Source organism: Canis lupus, chromosome 19 (assembly GCF_048164855.1).
Source record: "Canis lupus baileyi chromosome 19, mCanLup2.hap1, whole genome shotgun sequence".
In the NCBI taxonomy this organism is placed as follows: Eukaryota; Metazoa; Chordata; class Mammalia; order Carnivora; family Canidae; genus Canis; species Canis lupus.
In genome coordinates, this window is record NC_132856.1 from 19,497,591 (window position 1) to 19,523,522 (window position 25,932).

A 25,932-nucleotide genomic window follows, 5' to 3' on the forward strand; every position below is an offset into this window, starting at 1 on the left:
ACCTGCAATAAATGCACTCAGCATTGCTTTGCAGTAAAGGTGATTTTGTGTATTTTTTAGTTATAATATGGAAAACTTTCTTTAATGATGGAATTTCTTTTACCCCCAAACTTTGTTAGAACTATCATATGCTTGGATCTTCAATGAATATCCATCATTTGTTGAAGAAGATAGTCGGAGATTTGTCTCTCAAGAGACAGGCCATCTCTACATAGCCAAGGTCGAGCCATCCGATGTGGGTAATTACACATGTGTGGTGACCAGTACAGTGACGAAAGCCAGAGTGCTGGGCTCCCCAACTCCTCTGGTGCTACGTTCTGATGGTAGGAAATATTTCAAGGTGCAATTCTAAATGTAAATGTTGGGAATACATCCAAAAACAAAGGGAAAAGGTGAAAAGTATATCATGGATTATTTCATTTTGGGGCAAACAAAAAAAATTATGAGTACAGCGATGCAGATTATTTCATTAACATAGGTCCTTGTTCCTAATCCTTACCCAGGACCAGCTTCATAGTTTTTAAGGACCAGAGCAAAATAATAATCGTGGATCCATTGTTCAGAAATTATTAAGAATTTCAAGATGATGATAGGAGACCATCAAACCAAGCATGAGGTTCTTCTGAGCCTCTGGCTCAGGTTACATTGTCATGAACCACTTGTCCTGATTTTGGTCACCTTGAGGTTCTTAAAAGTTTGGTTGTTTTGTTATAGGATATAAAGTATCTCTTAAAATGTTTTCAAATGTACTCTAGATTCCCAAAGCTTACTCATTTTATTTTTTATTTTTTATTTTTTAAAAAGATTTTTATGTATTTATTCATGAGAGACACAGAGAGAGGCAGAGACATAGGCAGAAGGAGAAGCAGGCTCCCTGTGGGGAGCCCAATGCGGGACTTGATCCCAGGACCCCTGGATCATGCCCTGAGCTGAAGGCAGATGCTCATTCACTGAGCCACCCAGGTGTCTCAAAGCTTATTCATTTCATAACTGAAAGTTTGTACTCTTTGACCAACCTCTCCCCATTTCCCCCACCTCCAACAACATAGTCATAATAGTTAATAATATTGTACTGTATATTTGAAATTTGCTGAGAGAGTAGACCTGAGGTGTTCTTACCACAGAATATTTAGAAATTAAATGGTATCTATGTGAGGTGCTAGATGTGTTAACTTGACTGACATAATCATTTAAGAATGTATATACATATATAAATCATCACATTGAACACAGTAAAAAAAATCGGGCTGTGCCTTCTAAATTTATATAATCTTTATTTGCTAATCATACCTCAGTAAAGCTGAAAATGAAAACATGTGTTCCCTCAACTCCTTTATGGCTATTTCAAGGGAGCACATGAACTTCAGAGGAAACAGATTTGTAAGCCTGCATAACTGCCCCACTTACACAAAGCCATATCTGATAAAGCACCATGCCATGACCACATATTATCTAAACATTTCCTTCCAGTCAGTTATAATTGAATTTGACCTTTCTCATTTATTAAGTTACTGTTTTTCGTCTCCAGGGTGCCATTTAATAAGTTTAAGATTGGTTTCTCTGCTACCAGGGTACCATTAAGTAAATTCCCTCCCATAATTTTTGCTCTTTAGGATATTTCAAGAAGTCATAATACATTGTATATTTCAGTTTGACTAGAAATGTCCAGATTAAATACAGAATAAAAAAGCCCCCCTTTTACACAATGTAAAGGGTATAATGGTTTTCTTGGAACTGCTCTATAAGCAGTAAATTTATGAATCACAGAATCTGAGGTCCCTGATGTTTAATAATGTTGCATATTTGGCCCAGTTAGCTCTGCTTTTAAAAGTACCTAATGGATGGCTAGTAATTTAAATCATTAGAGAAACTAGTTCAAAATGGAGCAAAAGAAAGTTTTATTGAAGAAAAATGAGATAATTCCATAGGAAACATTGAAACTATTAACCTCATATGGCTTTACAGGTGTGATGGGTGAATATGAGCCAAAAATAGAAGTACAATTTCCAGAAACTCTTCCGGCAGCTAAAGGAGCAACTGTGAAATTGGAATGTTTTGCTCTTGGAAAGTAAGTTTTGTAACACTTACCCCAATGTGCTGAAATATTAGTTTGCCGTAAAAGATCAAAATAGTTTTTGACAGAGTCTTCTTGTCCTTATTTTCTAAAATTTTCTTTCATTTAGAAGCAAAGGAAAAATAAAATATAAGAATGCACATACATAATTTAGGTTGAAGCTTGAAAGGCAATTCGCAGAAAATGACTGTGCCTGCCTAATTTCATGAACTAGATTGCTGTTATTTTTCTTTTGCTTGTTCATTTGTCATAATACAATGGAGACGTGTTCCTCTTTTTTCTTTAAGTCATGAATTAACTCAAGAAAATGCACACCTTATTAAAATATCAACTTAGGTAAATCCTTGTATCAGGTTTATGTAATTGACAACTGGAGATGTTCTGCATTGGAAACCTGGTGCCTTTTTGCTCTATCCTAACAAAAGGTTCCTTTTGTAGGGCCTAAGATGCATCCAGGCATCTGTGTAAAAGAGCAATAACTTGACAATTTTCTGCTTAGCCCTGTACCTCAGATTAATTGGAGGAGAAGTGACGGACTGCCGTTTTCCAGTAAAATTAAACTGAGAAAGTTCAATGGCGTGCTTGAAATCCCCAACTTCCAACAGGAAGATACGGGTTCCTATGAATGCATTGCTGAGAATTCACGAGGAAGAAATGTCGCCAGAGGGCGTCTCACTTACTATGGTGAGTATCTACTTTGGGCAAATGGAATTTTTAGCTTTTGCTCTCTCAACAAAATATTGTTGGGCAGTGGGAAGTTATGACAGGATGCCAATGTTCACCTTGTTCTCTTTTGAGTTTTGTTAAAGGAGGATGAATATATAGGAGGAATTAAGAAGCAGTACCATTTTGTGGTGAAGTCGGAGGCATGACATAGTCTTTTTGCATTTTAAAACGATTCATATAATAATGAATATTTCATTTTTTTCTATGAGTAATGCTTTTATACACTTGGTCATATCACAGAGCAATCTCCTTTGTGTCTATCCTCTCCCCTAGAAAATGTGACTGTATCTTTCTTTATGATCTTTACTACACAGAAAGAAACTGTTTACAGAGAGAACTTGTAATTACTGCATTAGACAAACCACATCAAGTCAGGCTGAAGTTCTTTGGTATTAATTCTCTCCCTTCCAATAATGTAACTGTGCTGTGTTTGCTTCCTTTAATTTATAATCATTTATTTGATGTACTGTTCAGTTTGGGTAAGGAAAGGATAATAATGCTACATTTATTTAGAGTCATTTGGTATAGGAAAATTAAATTATCCTTTTTGTTTTCAGATCATTTTTATTAAGAAAAGTAAGTTTTTTGAAGAAAGCATGATTTAGAAAGCATAAATACATGATTTTACAAAATGTACTGTAATATATAGGAAGATATATGCTCAATGGATATATACTTGCAGTTTGATCATGAGAAGCATTGTAAAACGAGAGAGAGAATTGACCACTTTTGTGAAAGGCAAATTGCATTGCATTCTATTTATCTTAGAAAGTGGAAATGGAAACAGTTTGCATACATAAATGTTTCAGGGAGGAAATCATTTGCAAAGACAAATATTAAAATTAAAGGGCTTTTTATGACCTCCCTCAAAAAAATTTGCATTGCTTCTGATTAAATTGACATGTGTTCACCTATTGTAAGATTTTAGGATCTGTCAGGAACAAATTGGAGGCCTGGTTTAATATCATGAGTCATTCTGTGTTATAACTGTCTCGTTACATGATTACAGAGCACCACGGTGACATTACCTAGGTGTCAAGGTCTACATACTGATGGGACAATAAAGAAGTAGGTCAGGGGGAAAAAAAAAAAAAGTAGGTCAGGGGGCACTTAAGCCATATGACTGTACAGCTCTAAGACCACCCAGAGCAAGTCCCTTTTTCTGGTAGGAGAAAGCTCCAAAGGAGGAGCTTAGTTTCTCCTTTCTGAGAAAGAATTACTTGACCTAGGGTAAGAAGTGACCCTTACAAGAAAACACAAGCTATTCCAACTGTCTAAATGTTTCAGCAGCAATGTTTTAGCTCTGTGGACCAGCAACCTTGACTAAAAAATAAATAATTGAATGCCTCATAAGATGAGAAATTCAAAGCTAAGTTGGTGTTCAAGTACCTTATAAGCAGGTCCTTGCTCAGTTTCTCTGTGATTTTGTTTCTGCCCTTACCGGTCTTTTCCCTTTACCTGCATGTTAGTCTCTGGTAGAGTCATAAAATAGCTGTCCACTGAGACCAGAACATTAACCCTTGTTCACCCTTCCTGTCTCCAAAACATCTTGTAATTCCCTTCTCAAATATCATTGCCTGGAAGTTCATTCCTAAACCAATCAGTAGTGGGGAGAATTGACTTATACAATTTAAGTGCATCAGGAACAGGGAATATGGTCAGATTCCCTGAATTTTATGGGCGGTGTGAGGTGATGAAAGAGAAGATAGTTTAATGAGAAATGGGGGTTATTTTACAAATAAAGAAAAGATGAAATGGATACACAACAGACAACCAGCATCATCCCCTATACTGACTAAAGAAGGTAGACTACTGCTTTATTTCATTAGGTAGGTAATATAATATATACCCAAGAAATAAATCAGGAATTAATGAGATAAGGAGTTTCATGATAGTTACACTACATTTCTGACTTAAGACTATTATATTCAATCAGTGCCATGAAGTTCTCTGGTTATCCGTTCTAATATTTCATATAGATAGAATATTTGGATCTCATATGATAGAGTAAGGGGGGAAATCACAATTAACATGGCAGTTGTAATCTCAGGATTGGCTTCAGCCCAATGAATTATCCTCTCATTTGGAGAACAGTAGTTCTGAGAAACCAGTGGAAATTTTTTGCTAGAATCTTGAGTCTTAGAGAAGGACTCATGTATGAGTTTCTTTGCGGTCTTATTCCATGAAGGCTGATAATTCCTGAAAGAAAAAAAAATGTGCTTCAATATAAGTAGAGTGAAGTGACTTTAGACTGAACTATACTTCAGACTGAGGAAGTCATTTATGTAAAAAAAAATAATAATGAGAAAAAATAATAATAATAAGGCAAAATTTAGACCAATAGATTTTCTCTAAAAGCTAAATAGCTATATTTCTATTTCCTTTATTTAAAAAAAAGCAATTTTACAAGATAGAAATGGAAAGACAAATCTTCCCATGGTTGCAATTAAATAGAAATAGATAAACTGTTTCTCCATATGGAGGATGCAAATGTGAATCTCACAGTAGACATCACATGCATAATGCAATGTGAAACCAGTAAGACATCTCACCTCCCAGTTTTGGATCTAAAATGCAAGCTGAGACTTGGCTGAATATGCTGTGTATATGGAGTGGCTTTGGTTATAAGTGGTATGTTGCTTTCATCTGTAAAAAGAATTTTCCAAATATCTTCTAAAATGTAAGAGAAAATGATAAATCCAGTTGATGCCACTGATTTGCATACATAATTTAAGGTTGCATGAGCTAGTTCTTTTTCATAAAAAATCATATTATTCAAATTGAACCAATTTATCCATCTTTCTCTGCTTTCATTTTAATTCACAAAGAGGTTCATAAGATGCTCATTGGCTTGTATTTAATTAAAACTTATTTCTAACTTGAGGGAGATTTTTTTTCCTCAGCTATAGAAGTTTCCCTTCTACGGATGTTAATTTTTAGTGCATAATTAAGATGAGTATCTCCTGTCATATGTGTACTAAGTTGTCATCAATTGTGACCTTATGATTCACAAATGCACTTGGAAAGGAGTCTATTTAGTATCCCTGCATTACAATCTACTAAGACACACTTGAAGAATATAACATAGTGCCGCGGCACCTGGGTGGCTCAGTCAGTTAAGCATCTGACTCTTGATTTCGGCTCAGGCCAAACTCTCAGGGTCACGAGATCGAGCCAATGTGTCAGGCTCCGTGCTGAGTGTAGATCTTGTTTAAGATTCTCAGATTCTCAATCCCTCTGCTCTGCCCATCCCCACTGTCTCCCTTTTAAAATAAATAAATAAATAAATAAATAAATAAATAAATAAATAAATAAATAAAAATTTAAGAAAGAGAATATAGTACAATGCCCAGAATTTTGAAAACGGAGAAAGCATAATGAATTTGGCTTAAGAAGTGACAAATTGAAACATTCATTCTCAAATCTAGAAATATTTCCCATACCCACTTAGTAAATAGGGAATTAAATATAATTTTAGTCACTATGCTCCTATTAATTAATTGCTCACAGTGTTTATATCCATTTATATAAAGTATTTATTTATTATTTGCTGGGTGGTTTGTTTTTTTTTTTTTTTTTTTTTCCTTGCAGCAAAACCTCATTGGGTTCAGCTCATAAAAGATGTAGAAATAGCAGTGGAGGACAATCTTTTTTGGGAATGCCGGGCAAGTGGTAAGCCCAAACCCTCCTACCGATGGTTGAAAAATGGAGAAGCCCTTGTGCTTGAGGTAAGGTAACGAGCCTGGTTAATCCTTCGTCTCTTCATTTTGTGTTAAATAAATGCCTTCCTTGTACCTAGTGCCAAAGTTTGTACACATTCATTTGTACCTATAAAGTGATAAAGAGAAGAAAAATATAAAATCAAGAATCCAGTCTGCCAAAAAGGAAATACTTTCAACAATTATATTTGATTGGTAAAAAATAATTTTGTGAATTTAGTCTAAAACTGATATACTATTTTTTTTTTTTGCTTTTGAAATTAGAAAAGACTTGACTTTAATCAAATGTGGAATATAATTTCTTTTTCCTGTTTGACAAGTTGGTATTGGCCTCTGGAGAGTAAATGTATCATTACATGGTTACCTTTTTACATGAGTACTTATTTTCTCAATCACTTGCTTTCTTAAGCCATATAATTTTTACTCTTTTAAAAAATTGTGTACTAAGTCAATTATGTTCCTTCAAATTTCTATATATAACTTGTCATACTACCTAAAAACCCTTAATAAATGTATTTTCCAGAACCCTTTCTGGTGCACAGAATATATAATGTGTTTAATTTAAATGATTTAAAAAATGGTGAAAACCTTTCCAGTTGATGGGATGGAAACATGATACATTTTTTAAAGTCTGCAACTTTAACCATAGGGAAAAATGAAGTGCCTATAATATTTTACTTCTTGCTTTGTTATTTATTTTACTGATAGGCATTTGGACTGAAGGGTGTTTATTAGTATTTCTAATGTGTGGCTGTTATGTTAAATCAGTCTCAGATTTTCAAAATAAGGAAATATTACAATTTCAGGTCAGGTTGCCTAATACTCTGAGGAAAATGAAGGAGGTTTGTATATCATTGAAATAATAGTGGTTTCATTTTTCTTTTAAAATGATACATACATTGATATGCAAGAGATTTTTGTTCTTACCTAGGAGAGAATACAGATAGAAAATGGTGCCCTTACAATATCGAACCTAAATGTGACTGATTCTGGAATGTTCCAGTGCATAGCAGAAAACAAACATGGTCTCATCTATTCCAGTGCAGAACTTAAGGTTGTAGGTAAGACAAAGCTTCTCTTGTCACTTTTTTTCTTAAATCCCCCATTTTTGCTAGAACCAGAAATATTTACTTCTCCTATTATACTCCTATATTCTCTACAGTATTATAACAACATCAGGGTTTTTAATCAGGGAATATATTTTAGTGATTTCTAAGGAAAAGCAGCAATTGTGGCTGGAATAAACCTCAAAGGCTGAAATAGAACAACAATAAGGAAACTTGTTGACCTAAAACATCCTTATCCAACTCCAATGTTACAAACTATGCAATGCCTTTTAAGATAATAAGTGAATTTGGTGTTTTCTGTTGCAGGGCTAGTAAAAGTTCAAAAGTAAAGAACAGAATTGAAAACAATAATTTATGGATCCATAAAGAGTTGCTTTGTTTTTAGTGACCCTGCTCAAAGCATCAAACATTGGGCATAGTGAAGTTTTAATTAACAAAGCTCAACTATTTGAAATTCTGAATTATTTTCTTCTTCTTGCACTCTAAGTATATGAAAAGGTAGAAAATGTTACATTGTGTGTAGGGCAATTATCTAGAGAAACACTTTGTAAGTGACAAATGCCTGAAAGTCAACCAAAATTGTCAGAGCATAGCATCATATGATGTAAATAAGAGAGAAAGAAGAAGGGAAATTTTTTGTTCCATGTAATTAAAGTGCAGATTTGGATATGAACAGAACATGATCCAGGGCTCAAGCATCATCACCATCATCAGGATCTACATGGTTGATCCCCAACACATTCAGTTTCCGTGATCAGTCAGTCTAATGCAAGAAGCATGGCTTTCTGAATTGCGCTAATAAAAATCGCAGTCCTACATGGCATTGGCCCTGCATCACTGAGTTGAGTCTTATACCCATGGCTGGTCAATCCATATGGTCCAGAAGTTGGAAGACCCTGATTGACCTAACTCAGCGATCCCCAGTCGGGGATGACTTTGCTCTCAGGAAATATTTGGAAATGTTGGGAGACATTTTTAGTTGTCATAATGTTGAGGACAGATAGGGGAAGAAGGGAGCCAGTGTGTATTCCTGGCATCTCGTGGGTAGAAGCCAGAAAGGCTACTCACAAATAATTCTACAATGTAAATATCCTACAGTGCACAAGACAGACTCTCATAGCAAATAATTATTCAGCCCAAAATGTCAGGTGCCACACTGAGAATCCCTGATTTGATGGGAAGCAGGTCTCTCATCCTTGATGCCTGGAGGTTAGAAATACATCATCTGCACTGGGAAGCCTCAATTCTGGAAAAGGCAGATCATCAACTGAAAATCTGGCTACTCTTATCCATAACAGAGAAGTGGGGTACTTAACAAAAAGAGAGTGGATTTTTACCTAGTCTTAAGTTGAAGCATTGCTGTACTATTGTATTAAATTAGCCTTATGAGTGATGGTTCATTCATCTTAAAATGCGTGATTTCATACCAAACATGCTGTATGAGGCTTTTGTATGGGAAAAATATGAGCTATGTTAAAAATCTATATAATTCACTTAAAGTACAAAGGGTTTTTTTTTTTTAGTCAAAAGTATTATTTTAAGATCTTAATTTTTAAGACCAACAATGTCTGGGTAACATATCTTCTTTATCCACAGTCTTATATATAACCGCATAATATAATTAGCTATATGATGCCCACTGACCAAAAAAATAAATAAATTGTATTCCCTGGGATTTTCCATAAGACAGAGCATTAAACATTAGGAGAAATGCACTGTGTTTGGTTAACTTTTCCCAATTTGCAATAAGAGGAAGAATGATTTTCTGATTAAAGTACCATTTCAATCAAAAGATACATTTTTATTTATCTTGAATGTTCAGTTGTTTCAGGATCAGCATTGTGTGCATTATTGGCAGATATGATGTTCTTTACATATTATTGTATTTAATGTGATACTGTAACACTAATATAATAACGCATATTATATATTTCTTCAATGCAGAAGGTAAACACAGCCATGTGAAAATTTTATAATAGATCTTGATAATTTTTATGGAAGAGAATAATAATTCAATACCCAGCCTTCATTCTAAAAACACTTACTGAGCACTTACTAAGTGCCAGGCGCTGTGCCAAGTGCTGAGTTTTAGAGATCACAAGAGACTGACTATTGTTGTCTGCATGGAACTAACTTTCAAGAACATTCTGTGATAGGTTTTCATTTAAATAAGCTCATGAGCTACTTTCAAACTTCACAGTAAACTTTAAAAATTCCTATATAAAATAATCATCCCAAGATTTAGAACTTCCTAGAGCACAAAATAGTAGGAATTACTTTTTTAGCATTAAAAACTTGAGTGGTGCCCAGTCAATTAAGTAAATCAAGTACTGACATCTGTGTGTCAGAAAACTTTAAAAATGATTATAAAGTCAACCTCTGAACCTACAGGAATTTTATTTTATTTTATTTTATTTTATTTTATTTTATTTTATTTTATTTTATTTTATTTTATTTTTACCTACAGAAATTTTAAAATATTAAATTAAAAATAAAATTTTATTCCTTCTTGCCTTTCAGCTTCTGCTCCAGATTTTTCAAAGGCTCCAATGAAAAAGTTGATGCAGGTGCAGGTGGGCAGCATGGTCAGCTTGGATTGTAAACCTAGAGCCTCCCCCAAACCAGTCTGTTCATGGAAAAAAGGAGATATGATCGTGCAGGAGAATGAAAGGTATTTGCTGACCAAAATAATGGTGATTCACTTTCTTCTTACTTTCCATACTGATGTCAAAGCAGGTTTTCAATATGAAATGAGTAGAATATGAGTTGTTGAAAAATCAAGACAGTAGTATTTTTGGTTTTGTAATACTCTCAGGAAGATAGTGTGCAATTTTTGAAATCTGGAAAAAGTTAGATATATCATCTAGCTTCTACCCATACAGAATACCTTATCTTAGCAAGGATTTTCCTCCCCAGTCACTGGGTAAGACTCAAAGTAGAATGATAAAGAAAATCAGTCCTGGACCCACATGAGCCAACATCCTTGGACAAAGAAGAGAAGATATATTAAGAACATATGCCAAATAAATACCAATATTGCTGTTGCCCTATACTGAAATAATTTAGCATTCTTGGTAGTAGTTTAAGCAAAGGCTTTCTTGGTTTTCTGATTGTTATAATATTTAAAATGAGGAGGAAGGATGAAGCTTAAGGGTACCACTTGTAGAGCCAAACAGCCTGGGTTCAATTCTTTGTTCTACCTTTTGCTTGCTCAATGAAAAGCTTTACTTTCTGGGTCTCTTTTTTTTATTTAAAAAATAGATATATATAAAAATAAATATATATACATATATATTTATGAGAGAGAGAGAAGAGTGCGTGTGCACACAAGCAGGGGAGTGGCAGCAGGAGAGAGAGAGAATCTTCTAGCCGACTCCCTGCTGAGGATGGAGCCCAACAAGGAGGGGCTTGATCCCAGGACCCTGAAATCACCACCTGAGCTGAAATCAAGAGCCAACCACCTAACCAACTGAGCCACCCAGGCACTTCATTTTCTCATTTTATTTTATTTTTTTTTTCATTTTCTCATTTTAATGTGGATGGTGATATTAGATATCACTAGATAATAATGGGGATTATTAGATGAAATACATAAATATCTATATAGCACTATATATATCCTATATATATGCTATCTATATAGCATATACAGTCTTTACCGAGCAGTGAGTAAACATAAGTATTAGCTATTTTTATTTATTTAGTACTTAACTACATTGCCAGGTGTTATGCTCAGAGCTTGTGATAAATAGATAATTGACCCCAAAGATGTCCATGTCCTTATCCTATAAACCTCTGATTGCGTTACATACATGACAAAAAGTAATTAAATTTAAATACTTAAAATTACTAAGTAGATGACTTCAAAATAGGGAACTTATCCTGGATTATGTGGGTAGGTTCACAGTAATCACCTGAAAATTTATAAGGGGAAGAGGAAGGCAGAAGGATTTGTCAGAGATATATGATAATCAAGGATGAGGCAGGAGAGATTTCAAACTTCAGAAGGACTTCAGTTGGTATTTCTGCTTTGAAGATGGTGGAAGGTAGCCATGAGCAAAGGATTTTGGATAACTCTTTAAGATGGGAACAGCCTCAGTTGATAGCCAGTAAGGAAAGGGACCTTAGTCCCATAGCCACAATGAACTGAATTCTATCAACAATGTGAAGGAACAATTAATAATTCTGAACCCTCCTAAGAAACATAGCCCAGACAATAATTTTGGTCCACTAAAACCCATCCTGGACTTCTGACTTCCAGAACTATAGAATAATAAATTTGTGTTGTAGGACAGATTACTAAATTTGTAGTAATTTATTACAGAAGCAAGAGGAAATGGATACAGAACTCTACACTCATTATCTATTTTAAACATCTCTGGAGCTCTATGATGTGTTATAAATCATATTATCATCTCCATTTTTCTAATGAGAAAAACAAAACTTAGATTATGTAATTTGCCTAAAATTACAGAACCAGGATTTTAATCCCTGTCTGTTTGTTTGACTCTAGACATAAGCTCTAAGCATTTTCAATGCCACATTTTGTATAGGGAGACCAGAATTTTAGAGGTGGTCTCAGCCTTTGCAATCAGAGTCCAAATTACTCTTTTTAGAGATTAGGGGAAACAAACAATAAAACCGTAGGCCAAGAACTGTGGATTAGTTTTTCAAAATTACAAAGTCTTGTTGCAGACAACCAAGTTGACTGCTTTTATTACCAAGACACCAAGATATTTTTGTGAGTTGGTATGACAACACAATTTGCAGTTCCTCCAGTATTTAATGGAAAACACTTCCATTGAAAGGCAGCCACAGCAGGATGACAAGGCAAAGTTGTGAGCTGAGTGGTTAAGCACAATTCAGCTAAATGCTGGGCCTCACAGAATAGATTTCTGAAACAGGAAGTTAATTAGTGATTTGGAGTTTAATTTTGTAAACCAGTTGAAACAAGTATAGGCTTGTGGCACAAATTAGTTAATTGTGGCTGTATTGAAGTTAAGTCTTCTTGTATAACTGCTGACTTTTTGTGTTCAAAAAAGTTTTAAATAGTTTTAACTGTGTACATAAATTAAATAGTGGTTAAGTCCCAAGGACTTCAATGCTTTACACAATAATGAACCCACTTGTCTTCACAGTAGTGCCTATAGTAGGCAGAGGTTTTTAATCTTAATTTCAAAAGAGGATAAGAAGATTAAGAGTTTAAACTACAGGCACACAAGGAGGGACTTACTCCCACATTATAGAGTAATGCAGTAATAATGCAGGAAAAAAAGACTATAAATTCCGGAATCTGATTTGGCCACTTACTACCTTGGTGTCATTAGGACCATTATGTAACACCTTTGAATCTTAATTTCCTCACTCATAGAAGAGATCATAATTTCTATCTTAACATAGTTGCTATACAGTGAGCATTTAGCAGAATGTCTGATATTTGCAGACATTCTTATACTGATAAGTAAGAATAAGATATATTACAAATAAAATGTTGAAAGTAACAGTGACTAAGAAAGATAGAAGCTTTTTGCTCTTTAGTTGGGTAGCTCATTGGCTGTTTGATGTCTCTAAAGGTAGGCAATCAGGACTACCCCTTTTATCTTGCTGCTCCACTATCTTCATATCCTGAACCAAGATGGCTCCCTGGGCTTCAGCTTCTCAATATCATCTCCCAGTAACAGGAAGGAAGAAAGTAGAAATCAGAGTATACTTCTTCCCTTTCTTAGGAACTTTCCAAAAGTTTCAACAGTAATTTCTTTTATGCCCCTACTGGGCAGAAATTAGTTCCCAGGCCAAACTTAAATGTAAGGGAGAGGCTAAAAAATATGGATTTTCTTTTATTTATCTTTTTTTTTTTTTTGGTGGACATGTATGTATCCAATGAGAAATTGGGATTAATTTTTTTAATTGGAATAATGTTTTAAGTAGAAAGAGGAAATGGCTTACTCTAGCACCTGTATCATGTTCATAAATGTTACTTCTGTCCATATGAGGACTACTGACCCTTCATTTGTTTTAAATATTTCTAACATCTCCTCTGTGAATAAGGAAACTTTTAAGTACAAAAATAGTTAGAAAGAGGAGACATATTTGAGAAGAGGGTTCATAATGTTGCCTTCCCTGCCAAGTATCTTAATCTGAGCTTTTATGACATAGTACAATAAATCAGATGGCTTATAAACAACAGAAATTTATTTCCCACAATTCTGGGCATGGTAGTCCGAGATCAGGATGCCAGCTCAGTCAAGTTCTGGTAAGGGCCTTCTTCTGGGTTTCAGATATCAATCTTCTTATATACTCATATGGCAGACAGAGAGCAATATGGTACCTCATAAAGGTACCAATCCCATTCGTGAGCTCTTTCTCCCCCTCCCGGCTCAGGGCTCATGACCTAACCACCTCCCAGAGGCCCTTCCTCCTAATAGCATCACACTGGGCATTAGGATTTAACATAGGAATTTGGAGAGACTCAGACATTCAGTACATAGCACCAGGTCTGGTGGTTTGGATTTTGTTTTTATCTATTTGGACAGCAAAAACACTGATGAGCCAGAGCCTTGATGCTTAGGGAAAAGACTGCTAGAAGCAATTATTGAACAAGTTGCACTTTTGAATCCTCCCCAAGTTTGTGTGAAATCAGTGTGGGCCTCAGCCATCACTTGGCAATGAAAACCCCATGTGTGTCCCTCTTGATTGAGTCTGCAGCCTTAAGCCAAATTGGGGAAGCACTTTAAATGATAGATTTATTGCGGTTGTTCAATCATTGGCTGTTCCAACTTAAAACGTGCAGATTCAAATCTCATTTTGGGGACAAAAGAGTTTATTGACACATTTGAAAATATAAGAGAAGACAAAATTTTAATAGGGTATTTATGGAAAGATTTTAAAGCCGTTAGTTTTTTAGGTTTGTTTCTATTTTTGTTTTTGTTTTTGTTTTGTATGTGAACTTGGGTTTGTCAGTGAATGAGAAACTTATAAGTAGGAAACCTTTCTCCAATTTAGTGTAGGGAATGCTGGTGGCAAATAAACCTTTGATTAAGCCAATACATACATTATTATGTAAAGCCTAAATCAGGGAAAAAAATAAAATAAAGTCTAAATTAGGAAAAACCATCTAAGGATTAAAAATGTCTTAAAAATTGTATAAACTAATAAATATGTCTACGATGTAAATCACACAGTACATTTGAATGATTATAATCAACCTGGTTTGTAAGTTTTTATATCAGCACAATAACAGCTTTGTAATTAATGCATCACCTGTAGTAATGGGGATCTAAGTCAGTGAGACACCTAAATTACAGTATCATTTTGAAGAAATCGGTGTTATTGCTTTGAGGTCCAGAGAGCATTTCAAGCTAAGGTAATAAAGGAATTACTTCCCAGCAGGGGTCTTAGAAAAGCTGCTCTGAATAGATTGCAAGAGCTTAAAATGCAAGTAGTGATTCCTGAGGTCTCAAAATCAAGTGCTCATTCATTCATTGGAAAATTATTTTGAGTGCCTACTGTGTGCTAGGCACCAGATATTTAATTTTTATCAAATAAGTCCATATTCTTGCTTGTAGCTTTTTGGGGGTATACCGACAAAAGAACACAGAGCAGTTACAATAAAACTTAATTAGGAAAGTGCAGTATGTTTGGTGATTACCAGAGAGGGCCCCCTCTCCAAATCAGGGATCTGCGCAGGCCTTCTGGAGAATGTAATATGTTCAGCAAGACTTAAACGATGACTAGAGTTCCCTGAAGAAGAATGCTTCAGACAGAGGAAGAGCATGTGCAAAGGCACAGGGTAAAGGGTGGTTTAGGAACTTGAGCAGCTTCAGCTTAACATGCCTTGTGAGGACGGATGTAGACAGAACAGGGCGGTAGAGGTGAACCAGAATCTTACTGGGAATGATGTGTAAGCCAAATCAAGAAGCTTGGGCTTTACTCCACAGGTGCTGAGAAGCAACAGAGTAAAATCCAAGTAGCAGAATTAAAAGACCAAGTTTAATTTTGATTATGTTCTTTAAGAAAGATCACAATGGTGGCAACAGGGAACATGGATTGGAGTGGCAGGAAGACTTGAGGCAAAAATCTCAATTCATAGCATTTCATCAACCTGAACAAGAAAGTTTTCTAGCCTGAACTAAAGAAAGGGCAGTGAGAAGACAGAGGAGAAGTATTGAGGAGTTTGAGAAGGGGTTAAATCCACAGGACCTAGGAGTTGATTAGATTAATGATTTGAAGAGAAGGTAAGAGTCAAGGATGAACCCGAAATTTCCAGCTTAGACATCAGGACCTATTCAGTGAGACAGGGAACATTACAGAAAGAGCAGGAGGAATAAGCACAAATATAAGTACTACTTGGGATTTTTGGTGTTTGAAGTCCTTGTTGAAAATCCAACTATATATGTGAGCATACAGGGGTTGACTAAATGAATCTGGAACTCAGGAGAAAGACTTGAGCTACCGATAGACATTTAGGTGTTCTGAGCACGACATGGTAGCTGAAACCATGGCACTAAATAAAATTGTCTTGGAAGGCACATAGCATTAAATGGTAAAGAGTCAGCACCATATCTCTGAAGCTCATGGAAACAAGTTATGGATAGAGGAAGCCTGTTTATACAGTCTTAGTTAAATGGCCTCTAGTCATAATTTATAAGTAATCGATTTACTAAGTAAAGGTCAATGTTAAATCACTTGATATGCAGATATCCTAATCTTCGAAATTGCTAGCATCATTACTGAGCAAAGTTGTTTGCTTTTTTGTTCTGTTTTGTTTATATTTGTATCATCCATACTGAGAGAAGTTATTGTGTTTTTTCCCCTTTGCAAGAAACAGGTTTTCTGAATAAATAGAAATGCCCTGCCCCTTTGAGTGGTCAGTGGTAGTACACAGGTGTCAGTGTTTTAGTGTTCTTCAATTCATTTGCTTATAATCCACATATTTTCAAAGAAGACTGGAATTGAAATAGGATGTTTTTTCTCCTTTAAGCAAAGTAAAATTGGAAAAGACTCTAGAGAATGCAACCAGGCATGGTATTCAAGAAGAAATAGCCAGTTGGCATATTTTAAAGAATGTTTAGCTTTTCTCTATCACTTAGTGGTACTTAAAATGCATTAGCCAATTATTTTTAAAAATGGGGCTTTCAGTTGAATGCTATTACTTATAATAGTAAATATTTTATTGCAATAGCCTCAATTCAAAAGAGAATCAAAGAATGGCCCATTACTTCTAATTAAACACATTAAAATTGTTTCAGATGTTCTAGGCAGCATTTAATATTATAGAAATTTAAATGCTTTTTAAAGAAAGAAATAGCAAAGTTTTTTTTCCCAAATATTAATAGCCATAATCCACATAACGCTTTTAAAATGTATTAACCAATTCTTAACATGCTTCTTACATATAGTTAGAAACTGGCTTTAAAAATGCAGTGAATATTATATTCTGTATAAATCCATTTATATCACATTGCTGAAAAAGGTATAGCCTTGGGGACAGAAAACAATGATCACTGTTGCCAGATTAGGTAGAGGGATTGACTATTCAGGGACATGCGGGAACTTTTAAGGGTCAGGGAACTGTTCTAGGTCTTGACTGTAACAGTGACTACATGACCACATTGACTTATTAAAACTCAAAGAATTGCATACCAAACAGGGTGAATTACATTATATATAAATTATACTTTAATTTTAAGCAAAAATTTACATGCAATTTTATATGCACTTCATCCTGAATTCATGAGTAGTTTCATTGAGAAATTGAAAGGCTTAAAAAAATGCTCCCAACAGGTGACTTCTGCCTTCTGTGAGACATTGAGCGATTCCATGACAGCACCTAAAAGCAGAATTGAAACTTTTGCCAGTAACCAGAATAATTCTGTCAGAGCAAGAATCACTTGGCATTTCCACCACTGCTACTACTAGTCGCCACAGTCGTGCTCTGTAAAGATGTGTCTAGGAACTCTGTTACTATCCAGAAAATCTGTTAGATGGCACATTCTCTTGTCTCAAGCTCTTAGATAAAGAATAAGGATTCCTTCGCCAAACTTTCTGTCTCCTTCCCTTCCCCATTCCCCCACATTTCTTGGCTCCTCTGTCTCTTATCACAGAGAATCTGGTTGGTTTGTTTCATACTGTTGCAAATGCTGCTCCCTTCTCTTCTGCCTTCTGATGCTCTCTTTCATCCAAAGAGCTGGATTCTGTTATCTTCCCTTTCATCTTTAGTCTACTCATCTAAACAGCTGTGACTTCACAACTGCCAGATAAGTATGGAAGCTCAATTTCAGTTCATCTACCCTGGGCAAAGAGCTAAGATACCAGGTAATTCTTCACTCCCTATGCCCTTGGCTCCAACTTAATCTTTAACTGGTGAACTTAGAAAATCAAAGGAGAATTGTATTTAATATGTGTGATGTTGGGGCACCTGGGTGACTCAGTGGTTGAGTGTGTGCCTTTGGCTCAGGTCATGATCCCAAGGTCCTGGGATCGAGTCCTGCATCAGGCTCCTCACAGGGAGCCTGCTTCTCCCTTTGCCTATCTCTCTGTGTCTCTCATATAAATAATTAAATCTTATTGATTTAATAATCAATGATGTTACCACTTTCAGCTTAGATATTAGTTGAATAAAGATTGACATCTCTGCTCCCTATCTACAGGGAAGGTACTCCTATTGTCCACTAATTTGTCTTTATTCAGCAATGCAGGCTGCCCCCAGCCCTGGGAATACACAGATTAATACAAAACAGCAAGGGCACTTAAAGAGCCCACTCATAGTTTATTACAAATTTGGAAAAGTTAGTCATCAGTTACACTGGGATAGATTGTATGATCAAAGTGACCATATAGAATTTATTCTATAAACTTAGAAAGGGGGCACTGCTGGTAATTACCTCCAAGACAACATATATAAACTGTACTGTCCCAAAGAAACCGGAAATTACCACCTTGTCTATAATGGAGGTGTACAGAAGCGAGTAAGAAACACAGGGAAGAAATGCTGTCTCAGCCTTGCAAACTGGGAAAGCAGCTCCCTATAAGGAGAGGCATCTCTAAGGAAGCAACCCGGGAGCTACAATTTGAAGGACCTATAAAATCTAACAGGGCAAAAGAGTAGGGAAGACACCATCTGAACAAAATGATTGATGGCATAGACAGAGATGAAACTGGGTATTTATTCCATTTGTGTCTGTGCTAAAGTTCATATATGACAGGAATATAAGAAGGCCTGACCTGGGTCCTTTCCCAGATAAAGAACCATCTCTCTCCTTCAAAGGAGATGAACATCGGAAGATCATTTTTATTAAAGGGGACACTTAGATACCTGGTTAAGGATACAACAGTTTCAGAGAGTAGAGAACAGCCCCCTTCCCTGTCTGGGCTTCCTATCACACCTCCATTTCTCTCATGCTTCCAGTTATAAAGAGAACAGGAAAGGGCACATTTGTCCCTTACATCTCATGCCCTATTAGAAGATTAAGCTAGCGTTTAACAGTGAAGATAATCAAGAGGAGAACCAATGCAATCCAGACTTTTGATTTGGGATATGGCTCTTGGGAAGCCATCCTAATCACTTCCTCTCTGCCATCCCCCACCCTCCAGCCACCAGAACATGCCTACAGAGCTTCTCCCATTAACCACAGGCATCTACGTTTCTTTTTTTAATATTTTTTGGCATCTATGTTTCTAAGTATGTATTTGTATCATTATTTATGTGAATTATTTATGCCTAATTGGCATGCAGCATACTAAGTACTATACACATTATTCACTGTGTTCGATGAAGCTAAATGTAGGTTTGATTTCCTTCTTGATTTAATTTTAACACATGGAAAGAACAAAGCATCAGAATCAGAAAGATGTGGGTTTAATCTTGGCTCTTTCATTTATAACTCTGAGTCGTATTACCTTATTTGTAAAATGGGCCAGAAATTCTTATTGCAAAGTTAGCTAGTCTGTTAGGTGGTATTTGCTTGGCACATACTCTTAAGCAAAGGTTGGACAAAAATACTGACCTTCCCTGACAAGCAAAGAAAGGACAAAGTTTCCTTCAAAAAAATTATGTCCAACTCTGTCTCAGCCTCATTTCTCTTACATTTCTTTATCCCAATGGGCTCTAGTTGTAAAGATAAAAAATAAGATAGTTTAGATGCAGAGAAAGGGGAACCCTTGTACACAGTCCATGGGAATATACGCTGATGCAGCCACTCTGGAAAACAGTGTGGAGGTTTCTCAAAAAGTTGAAAATAGAGCTACCCTGTGACCCAGCAATTGCCCTACTGGGTATTTACCCCAAGGATACAAAAGTAGTGATCTAAAGGGGCACCTGCACCCCAATGTTTATAGCAGCAAAGTCCACAATAGCCAAGCTAGGGAAAGAGCCCACATGTCCATCGACAGATGAATAGATACAAAAGATTTGTATATATACAATGGAATACTACTCAGCCATCAAAAAACAATGAAATCTTGCCATTTGCAAAGACATGGATGGAACTAGAGGATATTTTGCTAAGTGAAATAATTCAATCAGAGAAAGACAATTATGATCTCACTCATGTGGAATTTAAGAAACAAAACAGAAGATCATAGGAGAAGAGAGGAAAAAATAAAGACAAAATCAGAGAGACAAACCATAAGAGACTCTTAAGCATAGGAAACAAACTGAGGGTCACTAGAGGGGAGAGGGATGGGGAAATTGGGTAACTGGGTAACAGACATTAAGGAGGGCTTGTGATATAATGAGTACTGGGTGTTATAGAAGACTGATGAATCACTGACCTCTGCCTCTGAAACCAGTAATACATTATATGTAAATTAATTGAACTTAAATTACATTTAAAAAGTAAACAAGATAATGTATGTGAAGCATCTACTATAATAGCGTCCAGATGTTTTCAGGAAAAGGTACCTGTTGCTATTAATGTTGTTTTCAATATTAAGTGTTTTCATCATGTTGCTCTGTTACTTTAGGGATAACAGCACTGGGTTAAAAAGAAATATGAGTAAGTTATTTGTGTTTTACAACTCTTAATTGAGTTTTCCATTATTTAAACCTTCTTAAATAAATAAAATTTACCTAAATGTTATTAAAGAAAATTGCTGCTTTCTTTTTTATAAAAGATTTTATTTATTTAAGAGAGAGAACGAAAACATGAGTAGGGGGAAGGGCAGAGCAAGGAAGGGTTCAGGCAGATTCCCTGCTGAGCACAGATCCCATCAGCCAATCCCAGGGCCATGAGATCATGACCTGAGCCAAAGCTGGAAGCTTAACCAAATGAGCCCCCCGGCACCCTAAGAAATTGCTACTTTCAAAAACCGTTTCAGCTAAATTTTGCAGATGACCATGTTTCCATATTTCAAATCTGATTTTTATGAATTAACTTATAAAAGTTAAGGCCACTTTAAGGGATTCCTTGGGTGGCTCAGCGGTTGGTCACCTGCCTTCAGCCTAGGACATGATCCTGGAGTCCCTGGATCGAGCCCCACATGGGGCTCCCTGCATGGAGCCTGCTTCTCCCTCTTCCTCTCTCTCCCTCTCTCTCTCTGTGTGTGCCTCATGAATAAATAAATAAATATCTTTTTTAAAAAGTTAAGGTCAGTTTAAAAATATTTTGTCAGTGTAATGATTTTTATAGGGTGAAGCTGGTTAATGAATTTGAATGTGCTGGACACTGGAATCTACTTGAAGCCAGTTCCTTGTTAGAACCTAGTAATTAATTCATACCCATACTTGGTCAGTGTTTTACTTAGTGGGTGTGTTCACTCGTACCACAACTGTTTGGTCATAGAGCATTTCTCACTCAAGCCCCCAAATCCCATGCATAATTGCCTACAGCCCAGTCAATGTTCTATATCCTTGTTCTCACTGAAAACTAAAAGAAAAAAATATCAATGCTGTTGTAGAAACCGGTATTATCATCCCATTCTACCTTTTCTTTTTTTCCTACTAATATGGTTAAGATAGGAAAAATCAGATGCTTTCTCTCAAAGTAACAATAATGACTCTATTAACACTATCAAGTTAGAGGACAGAGGTGCATACCACTGTCTTTTGAATAAATGTTAAAAGAAAGGAGAAAGAGACAGAGTTCTCATTTCATCCTGCCGTTTTTTGCTCTTGTAATTTCCTCTGGCTAGAGTATCTTTTCTTCTCAATCTACAAAACCCAAATTTATCACTCAAGGCCCAGCTTATTGTTACTCATGGTGGGAAACCTTCCTCCAGAAGGCAAGATTAATTACTCTTTCTTCTGCTTTATCCTTGTAGTTTCTTTATCCAATTGTATCATCTAACACAGTATACTAGAACTATTTGTGCAGAGGCCATCTTACCTGGGTTCTCAAAAAGCCTTTTCCTTATCTATCCTTGTAGCCTCAGGCTCTGCTCCATACATGTTTGTTCATTTCAACATTCATTTATTACTCAAATATTTGTTTAATATCTGTTCCCATTACTTACTGCTGCATAACAAATCACCCTGAAAGTCAATGGTGCTAAAACAGTCACTTTGTTAGATTTCACTATTTTGTAGGTCAGAAATTGGGAAAAGGCTTGACTAGGTATTAGCTCATCTTGTCTCCTATGACTGGAGTCAAGTAGTGGCTACAGCCAGAAGATCTGGGAGCTGCCTATACCCTCTGTTCTCTATGGCAGTCCCAAGGCCTTTCCATGTGGTTTCTCCACATAGGCTAGTTTGCACTGCCTTACAATGGTGGCTTTAGGGAGTTGAAATGCCTACAAGACAGCTAATGGGTTCATGAGTGAATGTTCAAGACAGCATAATGGAAGATGCATGGAAGACAGCTCAGAAGATGCAATATCCCACTTTTCTAACATTACATTGGTTATTAAGGAATCACTAAGCTAATCAGATTCACAGGCAGCAGAATTAGACTCTACCTCTTGATGAGACCATAGCAAGATTCTAGAGGAGCAGGTGGGATGGGAAATCTAACTGTGGCCACCTTTGAAAAGTGCAACCTGGCACATCCCATGTGTCATGATTTACCCTGAGTCCTAAGGAAACCTCACGAACAATTCACCCATGGTCCCTTCCTCATGGGACTTGCAGAAGGGAAATACAGAACGCAGATAAGTTGAAAAGACCTCATAGAAGTTGCAGAAGGGAGAAGCAGAGTACATGTAAGTTAAAAAGATAATTTCTTTACTGTAAAGAAAAAATATACAGGGATCACTGGGTGGCTCAACAGTTTAACGCCTGTCTTCGGCCCAGGGCATGATCCTGGAGTCTAGGGATCAAGTCCCACATCAGGCTACCTCAATGGAGCCTGCTTCTTCCTCTGCCTTTGTCCCTGCCTCTCTCTCTCTTTGTGTCTCTCATGAATAAATAAAAATATATTAATATATATATAATTATATAGAGTTTTATTTAAAATGAAAAGCTTCATTAAAGAAGTAATTTTGGGGCAGAACACTAAATGGTAAGAAGCAATGTATCATGCCAAGAATTGGGAGAAGGACCTTCCAGGAAGACACTCCAACAAGAACAAAGGCCTACAGATGGGAATGAAATGGATGTCTTTGAGAATCAGGAGGAAACCAGTGTCACTGAGGTGTCATGTGTCGATCAGGACAGTAACATAATATAAAGTCTCAGAAAAAAAAAAAATATATATATATAAGATAAATAAATAAATAAACAAATAAATAAACAAATAAATAAAATGAAGTCTCAGAGATGGGATCCATAAAGACCATGATAAAAAATGTTGGATTTTATTTTAAATAGAATAAGAATAATTGGAGGTCTTAAGGCAGGAATGTGACATGATCTGGTTAAAAGAAAACTCTGGCTGGAGTATGGAGAGTGGGTTGAAGAGAGAAAGGAAGGTAGCACAAATCTGATGAGAAAGCAATTTGTAGTTGACAAGACAAGATTGACTGGAAGCTTGACTTAGGGTAACAGTGGATGAACTAAAGAAAAAAGATACCATATATTTTAAAGGTAGAGTTGGATGAATTTGTTCCTTAGTTATAAAAATCTTCATACCACATGATCACATTTTATGGTTAGTTGTGCATGAACTATGTGTGTGCCTCTCAACCATTAGATTGTAAGTCTTCAAAGGGTAAGGGCTAGTTATTAATCTTATTCTCCAAAACACTCAGCACAATTTAAGTCCTCAAAAAACACCTGTTAAAGTGAATTTCATTATTTTTTGAGCAGTTTTTTTGTTTCTTAAAAATACCTATACTTTTCTTTTCCTTCCTTTTCTTTTTTAAGTAGGCTCCACACTCAGCATGGAGCCCAACATGGGGCTTGAATTCACAACCCTGAGATCAAGACCCTGAGATCAAGACCTGAGCTAAGAACAAGAGTCAACTGCTTAACTGACTGAGCAACCGAGATGCCCCCTATAATTTTCTTATTTAAATTGCCACAAAAATTTATTTAAAGTATACAAAAACTGTTTTTTTAAGCAAATTTCTACTTTGGATTTCCTATTGAAAATAAAAAAGATCCTTATCTTAATTCTTCCTCCTACATGAACCTTTAACAGAAATAGGGGTGGATGGATGGGTGGATGAATGGATGATTGGTGAGGTACCATTGTAGTTCCATAAAAAAAGAATAAGCATGTTTCAGTAGTGATGGTTGCTGGTTGCTACCTCCTACATTCTGATGTTAAAAGGTGTTATTCATAATTTATGATCTGTTATATAAATTTTAATGAGTTGGTACACTGAGTTAAATTTCTTACTGCCTAATAAGCTTAAAAACAATTGATTGTGAACTTTGACTTGTTTTCCACTTCCTGATTTTATTAGTGATATTTTTAAGTTCTATAATAATGAAAATTTCATTGCTAGAGCAGTTTCTATAAGAAGATGAGTGTTTGAGCCTTTATGAGTATGAAGTCTAGAAAAAAAAATCTATAATTGAGGTTGAATATATAAAAATCTATCTTGTTTGGGAAAAAAATATCTCCTGACCTTTTACCTTCAAATACTAAAGAAAGAGGCATGTCTAACTTTACTTTTAATATTTGATCAGGCACTTTATTTTCCACAGTATTTATTAATTTACTTAATTGGAAAAATGGTAGTATTTCAAAACTGGATATAAGTTATACATTTTTCTAGGTACTTAAAAATATTGATACCTCACTATGTTTATTATTTATTATTTCTTTGTTACTCTAACCTCATTATAATAACTTGTCTTCTAGTTTTTTCCATTTACTCATATCATGTCTCATTCCTAAAAGAACTTGAGACAGTTTATCAAAGTATACACAAAGTATATATTGAGGAGAAGAAATTGAGGAGGAAAAAAATGATGCCAGCATTCCACTTGCCTAGAATGTAAGTTATATCAGAACAGCCTAAATTCTTACCAGTGAATCCTTACTGCCTCTTATAGAGCCTGATCCATAGTACATGTTGAATAAATCCTTGTTGGATGAGTGTCTGAGGCAAATTTATAAAACATAGGTCAATGGATCCATTCATTTAGTTGAGATGCTCAATTTTGGCTCAGAGCTTTGTGCTAAAAATGAGCAGAGAAAAATACTGCCAGTTGCACAACTCATGATGTCCATAAGGTGAAATGAACCCATTTGATAAGCAGATATGCAACTCTTCCTAGGCATACATTTGCAAATGTGTATATCCAAATCCAATGGATTTTCATGAAGAGAACATTGAGTAATGTAGTACTAAGTCTGCATTCTTAAAATTAAATACAATGGCTTCTCAGGGCACATGGATGGCTTAGTCCATTAAGCATCTGCCTTTGGCTCAGGTCATGATCGCTGGGTCCTGGGATCAAATCCCACGTTGAGCACCCTGCGCAATAGGGAGTCTGCTTCTCCCTCTTCCTCTGACCCTCCTCCCTGCTCATGCTTGCTCTCTCTCTCTCTCAAATGAAAGAATAAAATAAATCTTTAAAAAACACAGTGACTTTTCAATGAATATTAAAGGGTTTTTTTTTTTTCTTCTTTGCAATCCAAGCATAACTTTGAGTAGTAAGCCTGGAGGCTCTCAAGAAAGAGATAGACCACATTCCTTCTAGCTAATTTTCCATGCATATTATTTCCCACATAATGTTTTTAGTGAGCTTGAAATAGAAATTGTTTCAAGATTATGTTTGGTGTCAAGAATGTAGGGTACTCAGAAGGGGCTGCTGTGAAAATGAAGAGTCAGTGCTTAAAGAGTCAATTGAACTAATATTAAAGTTTACATTTTTGTTGAAGATAAGTTTTAAGGAGCTAACCACCAAAAGTACACAGTCATCATGAAGGAAAATCTTAATAAAGTGCATCTAAAACAACTAACACTGATGCATCCAAGAGAAAAAGTTTTCAAACACAGTCTTTTATCATTGGATGAG

General features: G+C 35.8%; 1 protein-coding gene across 6 annotated transcripts in view; it reads left to right on the forward strand.

Moving 5' to 3' along the window:
* Positions 1-25,932, forward strand: part of CNTN3 (contactin 3) — a 327,880-nt gene that overhangs the window by 232,495 nt on the left and 69,453 nt on the right. For all 6 annotated transcript variants that reach the window (XM_072785362.1, XM_072785364.1, XM_072785360.1 and 3 more), the window contains 6 exons: positions 120-323; positions 1,966-2,068; positions 2,574-2,758; positions 6,392-6,528; positions 7,451-7,580; positions 10,107-10,257. In XM_072785362.1, the coding sequence (XP_072641463.1) occupies positions 120-323; positions 1,966-2,068; positions 2,574-2,758; positions 6,392-6,528; positions 7,451-7,580; positions 10,107-10,257 (910 nt within the window). The remainder of the gene's footprint in view (positions 1-119; positions 324-1,965; positions 2,069-2,573; positions 2,759-6,391; positions 6,529-7,450; positions 7,581-10,106; positions 10,258-25,932) is intronic.